Source organism: Lepidothrix coronata, unplaced genomic scaffold, assembly GCF_001604755.1.
Source record: "Lepidothrix coronata isolate B3197 unplaced genomic scaffold, Lepidothrix_coronata-1.0 Scaffold136, whole genome shotgun sequence".
NCBI classification, from domain to species: domain Eukaryota; kingdom Metazoa; phylum Chordata; class Aves; order Passeriformes; family Pipridae; genus Lepidothrix; species Lepidothrix coronata.
In genome coordinates, this window is record NW_016690316.1 from 1,698,584 (window position 1) to 1,710,689 (window position 12,106).

At 37.1% G+C, this 12,106-nt stretch overlaps 1 protein-coding gene across 5 annotated transcripts in view; it reads left to right on the forward strand.

Annotated features, from left to right (window-relative positions):
- Positions 1 to 12,106, forward strand: part of DPYD (dihydropyrimidine dehydrogenase) — a 336,847-nt gene that overhangs the window by 88,089 nt on the left and 236,652 nt on the right. For all 5 annotated transcript variants that reach the window (XR_001876800.1, XM_017827217.1, XM_017827219.1 and 2 more), the window contains exons 4-5: positions 25 to 112; positions 10,265 to 10,426. Coding sequence is in view for 4 of the 5 variants with exons in the window: in XM_017827217.1 (XP_017682706.1) it covers positions 25 to 112; positions 10,265 to 10,426 (250 nt within the window). In the remaining variant the exon portion in view is untranslated. The remainder of the gene's footprint in view (positions 1 to 24; positions 113 to 10,264; positions 10,427 to 12,106) is intronic.

A 12,106-nucleotide genomic window follows, 5' to 3' on the forward strand; every position in this document is an offset into this window, starting at 1 on the left:
ACACATCTTCTTTTATTCCTGTAGATGCTTAAAGTGTGCAGATGCCCCCTGTCAGAAGAGTTGCCCAACTAATCTGGACATCAAGTCATTCATCACAAGTATTGCAAACAAGGTAAAGTCAGGCTTGCAGTAGTATATGGAGGGAGATAGCAGCAGTTACTTGCAGTTCTGTGGGTGAGATTACATTTCAAGGTTTATTTTTGTAAAATCTTCAAAAAAAAGTGTTTGGAACAGATGTTTTGAAGTTTGAGTCAGCTAATTTTTAAATTTTTTTACTTCTGTTCTATGCCTGTACAGATATGTGTAGTGCAGCTCTATTTCATGTCACTTTTTATATAAAGTCTTTGGTTTTGATGGTTTTCAAATACAGTGATATTCAAAACCCTGAGCATTATAATGTCATTATTTAACCTTTCTACTACCTGAGGTATAATAGTTACAAACCTTTTCGTTTGTTAAAGGTGGGAGTTTTGGAATAGTTTTATTTTTTTAAGAAGTGATTGTAGTTTAAATTTCCTTTGGGCAGAAATTTGGTATGGAGGTGGTCATCTCAAGGAATGTTTGCTTGTACTTTATAGTAAGAGGCTCTGGTTAATGTAAATGTGGTCAGTCACTAGGACCTTTAATAACATACTACAGAAATAAATGGAACTCCCTCTTTGGAGATACTGTATTTTTTCCTTTCTTAATAGGCTACTATACCATGATCATAATGAAATCTTAAAAACATTATTCTGAATTGTGGTTTACAAGTGACTTTTAATGGGCAGAAATAAATAAAGATTGCTGCAAAGTTGATGTGACAAGATTAATTAGGCTGTCTGGGATAGCCTAAAGATGACTGGATATTGATTGCCCCATACCTTTTAAAACTTACTTCCCATCTGTGGAATCATTAGCTGCCATGTGATTTATTCGTCTACATGAGCCCAACTAGACTCATAATCTACTGAGGGTGCTACAAAGATTTCCTGTCTGCCTTTTATGCTCTAACATGTCTCACTCTTGAATGCAGCTGAAAGGGCCAACACAGGTAAAGCTGGAGTGAAGTTGGTGGGCAGCAGCAGCACTTCCATGTGCAAGTGAACAGCCACATTGATTTTACTATTCTGTGTGTGACACCAGTAAATTCTGCACCTTAACAAGAAACATTAGCATAAGAGCAGGTATTAAAATGTGTGTATCAATTATAATGTGATGTGATTTGCAGTAATTGGTATTATGCCCAATATATGCCTATAGACAGTTTTCTTATATAGTCTATACCCTGTCACTGCTGCATTTATTTTCATGAATGTAGGCATCTGTTTGTGACCATAGTATCGTTTGTGGCATATTGCTGCTTATTACCTCTTCAGGCATCGTGAAGCAGGCAAACTGAGCAGAGAAGGTACAAGGCAGTAATGAAACTGCTACTCTCCATCTCGTCATTGTGCTGTAGTTTGTTTAGGAAACCTAAAGCAAATTTTATGGAAGTATTTTACCAGGATGATCTTTTCTTATTAAGGATTAGTTTCGCTACTGCTTTGAGTAGGATAGGGTGATATGTTGTTGAGGAAAGAAAAAGGGCCTGATTATAAAAACATAAAGCTGGGATTAAGCGACCAGGGAAGATGAATTGAAGACTGCAACTGAAGGTGTCAGAAAAAGAACTAACACCAGCAACATCCTGGTACAATAAATTCGATGGGTCTCTTAGACTCTGACTGCCTTGACTATATGATGCCCCTTTGTGACTTGACAGAAAGCGTAAGTCATTTTAACAGCTGATTCGTTCTGAATTCTGTGGTTCCATTACAGAGCAGAGAATATGAAGGTGGGGTGACTGCAGAGCTTTGAGAGTTGTGGTTTGGCAAAGGTATACTGGAATGATAATAGTAAACTGCCTCAAAGGTTCGAAGTAAAGTCTTTGCCCTGCCAAAGCCAATGAGTACAGTCTTACTGATTTTAATAGACCCAAAATTAACCTGTCAGATGGTCATTGAGGTTGATCAACCCTTTAAAGTTTGTGCTGTTTGGTGATGATTTTAAATCCTCTTGGAAACTGCAGATGCTAGGAAGACAATGGTTTTGCCCTAAGCAGGTGACCAGATCACTTGATGTTTTATCAGAAAATCCTGCTATAGAAAATAATTGCAATGTCCTACTTTTCTCTCAGGAGATTTAGCACTTTTTTTTTGGTGGAAAAACTGAAGTATCTTAGATTACTGAAATGTAACTATAGCATGTCTTTTTGGACCCTATCCATATCTATCAATAGCTTTTATATCCACTCTGAAACTAGATTTTATAAAAGGTATACAACAGCTTTTGGTAACTGCTTTTACCTCATGTTGATGTCTGGTTATTGTGTAGGCAGAAGGAAACATTCAAATACAGGAAGTTTTAAAAAGTCTTATACTTAGTTTCTGCTGTTCAGGATGTTAGGATGGAAAATTGCATACCTCAAATCAGTGCTGCTTCTGTGAAATCAAGTTTCAAGTGTGAGTTTACAGTCTTAACCTCTGCTTTCTCGCCTTACCCTGTTGGAAGGAATCTTATATAGCAGCATGGTTGTGGAAGCATTTCTCTGCAACAGCTCTAATGCTGACTTTAAAAACAAACAACCAGAAAACGAAACCAAAAACCAAACCCCCCAGAATTAGAAGTGAGTAAAACCCACACTGGGATATGCTTAGCAAGTAGCTGAATTTGTGGACTAAGAAACAAGACCAGGAAGTCCTGCATGCTCTCGGCAGGGGTGTTGGAACTAGATGATCTTCAAGGTCCCCTTCCAACCCAAACCATTCTATGTTCGTAGCATCCATGTCAGTGGCTGTCCTTCCTGTAATTCATGTACAAAGCAACTTAAGGAAATTGCCGGGCATAGAGGGAACATAACCTTGACTTGATGACTGTAGTCTGCTAGGCTGAATTTTCCTTTTGATGCGTTAGTTTCTGATGCCTTTGCTAGAAGAGGTGTCTCTTACAACAAATTCTGTTATTCAGAAAAAGTAACAGGAAATTTTTCTGGTTTTCTTTATTGATTGAACTTTTGTATAGGTATAGGAATGTACTACTGTTTTTACAGTACTGCACTTTGAAACTCCTTGCTTTCTGTCAGGCAAGCAATAGATATAAGGTGGAAGTTGAGAGAGGGGTACCAGAGGTTACAGTGATCCATGACTGTGGTAGAGTCTGTGTGAGAGCCCACTACCATGGCTGCTCTTGTGGTGTCCTCTGCCCTCTTTCATTCTGGTGCTGTGGTGGTACCTGCACCATACACTTTTAGAGCAGATAGAAAACAAGAATAGTGTGCTTTTGAACACTAAAACTTGTAATTTGTAATTTTGAAAGTTTTTAATATAACCAGTAAGTAACTTTTCACTTTATTGTGCATTTTACTAAACTTTTATTGAAATAATCACTTGGATATCATTCAGTAGTCTGAATATTCAGCTTGAAGAATATTTCTGTATTACTGTCACAGAAATACTTCCTTAATATGAGCAACGATGTTTTACGTGTCATTGAAAATACTTTTCAAAATGATGAATCTGTTTTTGCTGTTTTCATCCTGTAAATAAATTTCCTTTTTTAATCCAAAAGCTTATAAATATATATGGTAGCTTCTAGAAAATTAAATAGGTGGAGCATAGAACATTCAGGTGTTTGAGGTCAATAAATTCAGGAAATTTGGGTGTGTTTTCTAGACTTATTGAAGTCCCTGTCCTGCTTCTGAATCTCTCTTCATCACTCACTTGAGACACTCACTTCAGCTAGCTACCCTTCCACTTGTTTAGAGAAGATTCCGTTCAATAAATTCCTTGTCGTTATCCTTGTGTAAGCAGTGTCGCACGCAGGTATTTATTTAAACATGATTCATTATTAATATAGAGTATTTAGACAGCAAAGTACTGAAAATGAATTACTTTGTGAAGTATTTAAGAGCTCTATTGTATGCAGTTTGTTTTGTTGGAAAACGGCTATAGCAGTCATAAAAGGTCAGGGATTCTCGTTCGCTTAAGCCTGAGGCTTTTTAGATATTTACAGGCCATGTACAGTGTAGCTCTTCTGGCTGTTCTGCCATTAGACCTGAGCTCAGGAGTAGAAGAGGGACAGGGGAGGAGGGTTGTTTCTGCGTTGAGAGGGTAATTGAATTGCCAGACTCAATGAGCCTTGAGCCTCTTCAAGAAAAAGGATGTCACTTATGCTGTATTGTGTTGGCTGCTGCGACTCAGTTGAGTATAGGCTACAACTTCCATTCTCTTTTTCCATACAAACTGTATTACAACTCCACTTTATAAAGGTACAATCTATTCTATTGTGTCTTCCCAGTTCGTGTGTCTCAGTTCATATAGACTGCTTGCAATTGAGTCTCTCAGAGACCAGACTTCAAATTCACCATGCACACATCACTACTTTTATTTCTAAATATCAGAAAATGGCAAACAAGTATTCTGACTTTCAACTGTCCTCTTTAAATACAGCCATCACATTGCAAAGTGTATATTCTTTGTTTTACAATGCACAAGTGCTTAGTTGTTTTTTTCTTTAAAAAGAAAAAAACCCTGGAAACAAACACTAGAAAAACCCCAAATATGTTCAGCTGCTGCAGGAGAAAGCTTTGCCCCATAGCCCTGAATGAGTACCAGGAGTGATTTTAGGATTTTATGTCCTCCTTTCCCTGTGTTGATATGTCAAAGCAAAAAGGAATTGGTAAAATGGAGCTCTGGCACAAGCAAATGTTTTACAGCAGCAGAAAATCCTAGTTTCCCAGAAGCATCTTTCAGCCTGAACACTTGCAGGCTTTCAAGCTTTTCTCCTGTTCAGCAAAACCATGTGCCAGAGAATCTGCCCTTTAGAAAGCAACTGTTCCTCACATGCTCACCACCTTTGAACTGTTCAGTGAGTGAGTCTTGGAGCTTTTTGTCATCAGACACCTTTATGGTTGAGTAGTAGCATTGAAAAACAAGTCTTTGTGGGGATATTAACTTTTGTTATGCAGCACAGGCATAAGGTGTGAGTGAAGAATAAAGAATTGGGGGTGCAGAAGTATTTTTTTGTGTTATCTGTCTTCAAAGAACACACTGTTGCTGTAGCCCTCTGTTACCAGCTCTCACATTTTTATCTCAAGACTTGCAATATTAGAGTGATTCCTGACGTTGACACAACAGTTTTCTCCTTGTTCAGAAAGACTCCCAAACCAAATTAGAAACCCACACCAGAAAACAAACAAACTCAAAAAACAACCCAGTCCCCCAAATCAACAAAGCCATGCTGCCCTTTAGATAAAAGGTAAAAGGTTGTCCCTGGGCTGTGCAGAACACTTGTAGGAAAATGGAGGAGGGAGAAATGAATGTCAGGAACAGTACAGAGAAACTTGTGGAACACAAGGGTAAGTTTTAGGATTTCAGAGAAATCTTTAGGTTTAAATGAAACCAAAGGAAATTGGGGGGGAATTCTCAAGAGAGAAGTTCTGTTTTTTCAGAGGAGAAATGAGAGAGAAAACAAACTGGAAAATAGAATGGATACCAAAGTATAAAGGTGAATGTGAAGTTTGGGAGATTGAGAGAGTAAATAAAAACATGTTTGTGATAATATACTGGAAATGAGAAAGAAGGGAAAGTGGGTAGACAGAGGAAGACAAGATACAAAAAGTTGTGGAATCACTTAGAGAAAATGCATGAAGAAAAGATTGCCACAGAGAAAGGGTGTTGAGAGCCATAGGATTATGACAGGTGACAGAAATGGAAAGATGTTTTCCTATACCAGAGGAACTCTGAGTAAATTAACAAAGAACATCTATATGCCATTGCAAAGATTGTAGAAAACCATGAGTCACGGTTCATATGTAAAATACTGTAAGTGGGATCCTGTTGATACAATGAAGAATTGTGGAAGTCAGAAAGCTGCTAGATGACTGGTAATAATGATATACAGATAAATGAAAATTATCACAGTCTTTAAGTACTACTTTGAGGCCCTAGGTTCTCGAAAGTGCTGTTTTATTCAGTTTTCTCTGTTAATCTTTGTATATTTCAGGTCACTAAATAAAATAGTAAGGAAAAAAACCCGTTTAAAAGAAAAAGTGGGGATGGTGTTAAGTTGATGCACATGAAACAGTGACTTTTCTTGAGATGTCTGTTTGTACTTTGTGTAATGGAATGGCTGACAGCTGGTTTCAGTTGCCATAGTGTAATTATGTAGAATAGACTTTTGCGATGACACTATGTCAATTAAGGAATCTCTCACATTCTAGACTACAAAGGACAAAATGACAGTACAAGATATTTCTTCCGTTTTTTTTCATAAAAAGATAGTGACACTGTGTGAAATTACAGTCCTGTTATGATGACACAAGTCAAATGATGTGAAAGATTTCTGGATTGATTAAAAATCATCAACATTATAATATAGAATATGTATGATTTGATAAGTTGCTGTTATGTTTTGTTCGTTCTTCTTGGGAAGATATTTGGGGGGGGCTGACAGTCTGAGAGTGTTTCTTTTCAGACCACTTTGGTCTGTGGAAATATTTTAATCCAGTACATCTTGAGTAAATTTTAAAGCCATCGCAAAACATGAACTAGGGTAGGAGGTGGTTGTATTTTCCCATATATTTTTGTATGTCTTCCATTTTTTAAACTAAATCTAAATGAAAAAGAAATTATTACTTTTTTCTTCTTTCCTATTAAAGTATGCATGCTGTCCCCAAATTCTGATAAAGTCAGTGTTTTTATTTTTATTACATAAAGAGTAATAATGCATATTCTTCTTTGTTTTTATGAAAAATACAATATCAAAACACCCTGATGCATAATGAATTTATATAAAAGGCTCTTGAATTGAATTGAAAGAAAGGATGCTATAAGCATTTCCTGATAATAAATGCAATTTCTTCTGGTCTCTTAGTATTGATTGTATGTGTTTTAATAGGGTTTTTTCAAGTAAAAAAAAGTCTAATTTGCATGCAAATTGTATAATGCTTCTAAATGATACATGTGGAGATCCTCTTCTGCCTGTTTTCCTGTGATTATTGATATCTGTTTAAGGCTTCTTTTTGTTCTCTGTGTTAGCAATGTAGTATTTATTGACATTCTCATGTAGGAAACCACAAAACATCCAGTTAGATTAATTAATTTCTATGGAAGTGCATAGGAAAAAAGATTCTATGAACAAAGGCAGGAGCAGACATTTATCTCATTAAAAAATTCAGAAACATTCCAGTTTTAGATTTGCTTCTTCAGTGACGTCTGTAAGAAACTAGCCAACTGAGTCATCTTACTATTTCAGTGTCTACAAAAATTACTCCAGACTGTTAAGGTAGCTTGCATTACTCCATGCCCTGAAGTAACTTTGTCATTTTAATGAAGCCAGCCTCCCTTTAATTCTCATCCTTTCTCATGTACAACATGTGGTGTGTGGTTACCAGCATGCCAGGTCTGCATTTCGTGTCTGTTTTGTCTGCAACCTACTACACTCTGATTATATGAAATGATCAACATTTTTTTTAAATGTGACCATTCTATGAATATTCTACTTTTAATGTCACTGATAAATGTAATGAATATTAATACGTTTTCAACTTAAAAAATAAAGCTACATAAGCACAATGTATTTGTGTAACTAAGTATTTAAGATACTATACACATGCTACAAACTCTCATTTATTACTGTAGTAACAGAATGATTTGCAGTTTTGCGACACAGTTTGTATAACACTACTCAGTGTAACTTACTAGGCTTTATTTATCTGCCAGTTTTTTGTCAACTATGGTAAAACATTTTCCTAATTATGTTTTATATGTTAGATAATAAATCAACACAGTAAAGGCAAGATAAATGATTAAATAGAATGGAAGAACAAAGAGATGAAGCAACTCAGAGGTGGGCACCTGAAGCCTTGCCCACAGCCCAGTCTCCATGCTACACTGTGCCCTGGGTATCAGGAAGTTTGCTGATGGACTTGCTCTGGAGCCACTGCACAGTCATGGTAGCAGCACGTGGCAATATCCTTTCACTGGTAGTGAATAGTACCAGTGGCAATGGGAACAGTGGTTACACTGGTTTTCAGGAAGGTAGAAGATGAAAATTAGGGAACTGCAGCTCTTCTGAGAGAATGTTATAAGTTTGCCCATGGTAAAATTGGCACAGGGTGACCAGTTGTTGGCAGACCAGGAAACCAAGTCTGCACTGAACCTGTCCTTTCCTTTCATTTTTAGAGGTGCTCACTTCAGCACAGTTGAAACAAACTAGTGAAGCAGTGCGGAAGACTTGCCTTACTGTGAATGTCTTTTAATTTATCTTTAAAAATTATTTCAGGTGTTAAGACTAGAAAATACATACTGTTTGATAGAGTTTATTTGTTGTCTTAATGTTTAGCATGGCAATGTGTACTATATACTTTTTGATACACTTATTTAAAGAGGGTGCAGTTCCTTTTTTCTCAGGTGCTACAACTACTACTGGCAGCTGTAGCAACTCATGATCATGACAGCAACATCTTAAAACTTCCGAAATCGTGTCCAAACATGTACTCCGTCATGTTTTCCCAAAAGTAGGAGTTCAGCAGAAGCTGGACGTACCCCCATTGGGACTTCAGTTCCAACCTCCTCCTTGCCAAAGTCTGGCATGATGTTCTGAGACAGATTTCCTTATCTATCCCCTTAACAAACCATAATCTTGATACTGTACCCACAGTGCCCCTGGTCTTGTCTCTCTAAAGGGATTTGTGCCTTAACATACCCAATCTTTCTGTAGCCTAGCTGTGCTCAAATTTTGGTTTGAGCTTGCACAAGAACTAAAATGTACCAGCTGTGTTGTCATTGCTTTTACTGGTACAGCTCAAATGTGAGAGTGTACTTTACGGATATGTAGGAAAATTAGTTTTTAAAAAAGGAATATTTAACAGCTTTGCATTCTAGGTATAATAACTGGATGTGTATGTTAATTTTAACAAGCTGAAGAATGTAGAAAATCCTGAATGAAGTTGCTTGAATAGAAATACACCTTGTTGTAATTGTTTCTGTTGAGCCAGAGTTGAAGATAATAAAAATAATAATCCTGGACAACCTAGGAAGGGAAACTATAGCTCTAATATGTGTGAAATATAAAATTGAACAGAAGTTTTGTCTTTGAGTTAGTGAGAAGAATCACTAGTACTAGTTTGTATTCCTTTAGAGTGGAAAAAAAGGAATGACTAGATGTAATTGCTTAGGAACAGACAACTAGTGCCATGTAAGATGCTGCAGGATATCTAGGCTGGTCTCTCAGTGCTGCTTAAGAAAGACATGGGTCTCCTGCATTGGCTGTCACTTCTGCTGTCTGTAAAGTTATGTGTCAGTGACATCTCCAATATAGCTGGACTTATGTGTTCTGCTGCCAGATTGAGTTTACAGTGTCTTTACTGGCTGTCTTTAGCAGCTCTAACAATCTCTGGCACATCAAAACAGTATAATTCTTCTGGAAGACCAAAAATATCTGCTAATATGTACAATTTTCATTAACTAATACTCCTTCATATTGGAAAAAATGAGAATTTGGGATAATAGAGTGCCTTACCAGTCACCACAGGCAAAATGATTGAAGGTTCTCCCAGAACAGTTGTATAAAGGGATTACCTGTTCAACAAGGATTAGAATTTCAATGGGGTGTAATAGTGTCTAAGAAAATCCCAAAGAAGTACAGCTAGTTTGTGTTTCCAGGTGATGGACAGGGGCTCATGGTATGCAATAGACCAGCATCTGTAAGCAAAAAGTCCAGTTACACCTACAAATACATTTCTTGAACATTGGCATTTTCTTGGTAATCTCTATATGTGTCTGTAGCATCTGGTTTGACTTTAGAGAATTTTATGCTTTGTCTTTTAATATGCGTGTAGAGAATTTGAACCTCCCAAACCAATTGGGCTCCTGCCCAATTGACCTGGGAATGGAGAAAGTATTTTCAAGTACGTTATGCAGACATCTTAGTTTTTGAAGGTAGATTTGTTAAGTCACTAAAAATCCTACAACCTACTCAGACAGAAGGTGCTTTTAACTATTTTGCAAGCTAAAAAGCAAAGTTTATCTTTGCAAAATCCACAGTTTGTTGACTTTCTTCTCAATTCTTTGACATAATGCTGTATAACATGGTAATACGTTTAAGTAATGTCAGTGTTATTTAATATGTATGTGTTTATTATTCTACTAGCCAATTATTCTCTTGAATGTTTGAATTTTTGCTTTGTTGGTATGTGACTATCTTTTTTTTTACTATTTCTTCTTTTCTCTTTTTCCTCCAGAACTATTATGGAGCTGCCAAAATGATTCTTTCTGACAATCCACTTGGCCTGACATGTGGAATGGTGTGTCCAACATCAGATCTCTGTGTTGGTGGCTGCAATTTGTATGCCACTGAGGAGGGACCAATTAATATTGGTGGATTGCAGCAGTTTGCTACTGAGGTAGGTGGGACTTGTCTTAAATTCTTTGTATGTACCGTTGAGTATTACCTGAGTGGTTGCCTTTGTTAATGAATTGTTTTAAAAAAAAATTGATACTAATAAAATAAAGGCGTAGGAAGTTAGAATAATTATCCTTTTTCTTACAGCAGATTCAAAAGCTTAGAAACACTTTCATAATGCAGTACTTTATAGGAACATAAGGAACATTATTTGTGAACAAGATGATTCTTTAGAAATGCTTGTAGGTTAGACAGTTTCTTTTATAATGAAAGATTTAACTAAGCCAGGTGAAATTGTGGATGTTACTCAAGTAGGCTGCATAGGGGAAAAGATCAAGTGCACCTGCATCTGTAACTGCATATTAAGGAGATGTAGAACTGTTCTGGGCATAGGGTAGATCCTATAGTAGAATTAATGTGCATTTATACTGGCTTTGAGACAAAGGATAAGCTTCAGATGAATTCATCTTTTTATTGTCCTGTTTTGTCAAAACTACGTAAATACAATTTCAGGTTGACCTAAAATACATGTTCACGTGCATCTGTTTGGATAGACAGAGGTGCATATCTGTAGTATTGTTGGATAGAAATTTGATTTTGGTCTGTAAAAGTGGGGAAGTTGTGGCTGTATTAAAAAAGGCATATGTGTGTGTTAAGATTGCAGATTTCTATACAGTCTTTAATTCACGTGCATGTCCCTCTTCTGTATCATGAGCCATTTGTCTGATTATATTTACAAACGTACGAAGAATCACAGAATATGCTGAGTTGGAAGGGACCCACAAGGATCATCGAGTCCAGCTCTTAGCCCTGCACAGGACCATCTCCAGGAGTCACACCATGTGCCTGAGAGTATTGTCCAAACGCTTCTTCAACTCTGTCAGGCCTAGTGCTGTGACCACTTCACTGGGGAGCCTGTTCAGTGCCCAACCACCCTCTGGGTGAAGAACCTTTTTTAATGTCCAACCTAAACTCCCCCTGACACAACTTCAGGCCATTCCCTGGGGTCCTGTCACTGGTCACCACAGAGGAGAGATCAGAAGTCCCAATCACCTTTACAAAGCCTGAGGGGAAAAAACCAACAGACCAAAATAGAAACACAAATCAATCTATAAGTAACAGATGATATGTCTGCAAGGCCAATTTATTGCTCTGGTGTCATTCATAGACTTCATAGACTTCACTTCCTCTTCTCAAGGGATGTGGGTCATGATTCATTGAGCAAATATTGCTACCTGCTGCTGCTGTTCTCCTTTTATCTGTTTGTGTCCCTTCTTTCTTCTCTCCAGGAGACTTGTACATCTTCTGGAGCACTTTTTAAACTTTTCTACTAGCTGTTGCTGAACCCTCTCTCCTCTTTGTCATTTAAGTAGCTATCCAGTTCAATTTTTTGCAGATTTGAACAGAAAAATGTAAGAATCAGTGCAGCTGAGACCAAAGTTCTCATTTACAGGATGAGACTAGAGAAACTGAACTGGATTTGTTTTATGTGTATATTCCATAGTTGGGTTTTATCAGTGAAGAGGCAATTTCATTAGCTTTTCTTCTAATGGCCTTTTATTCCTTATATGTAAAAAGTTAGTATTTGTTGCAAAGCAGAAGACTTCTTTTTTCCCTAAAACCCCACCAAACCAAACACAAAAACCCAAACCAACTGAGCAAACAAAAATATTAAGCAGTT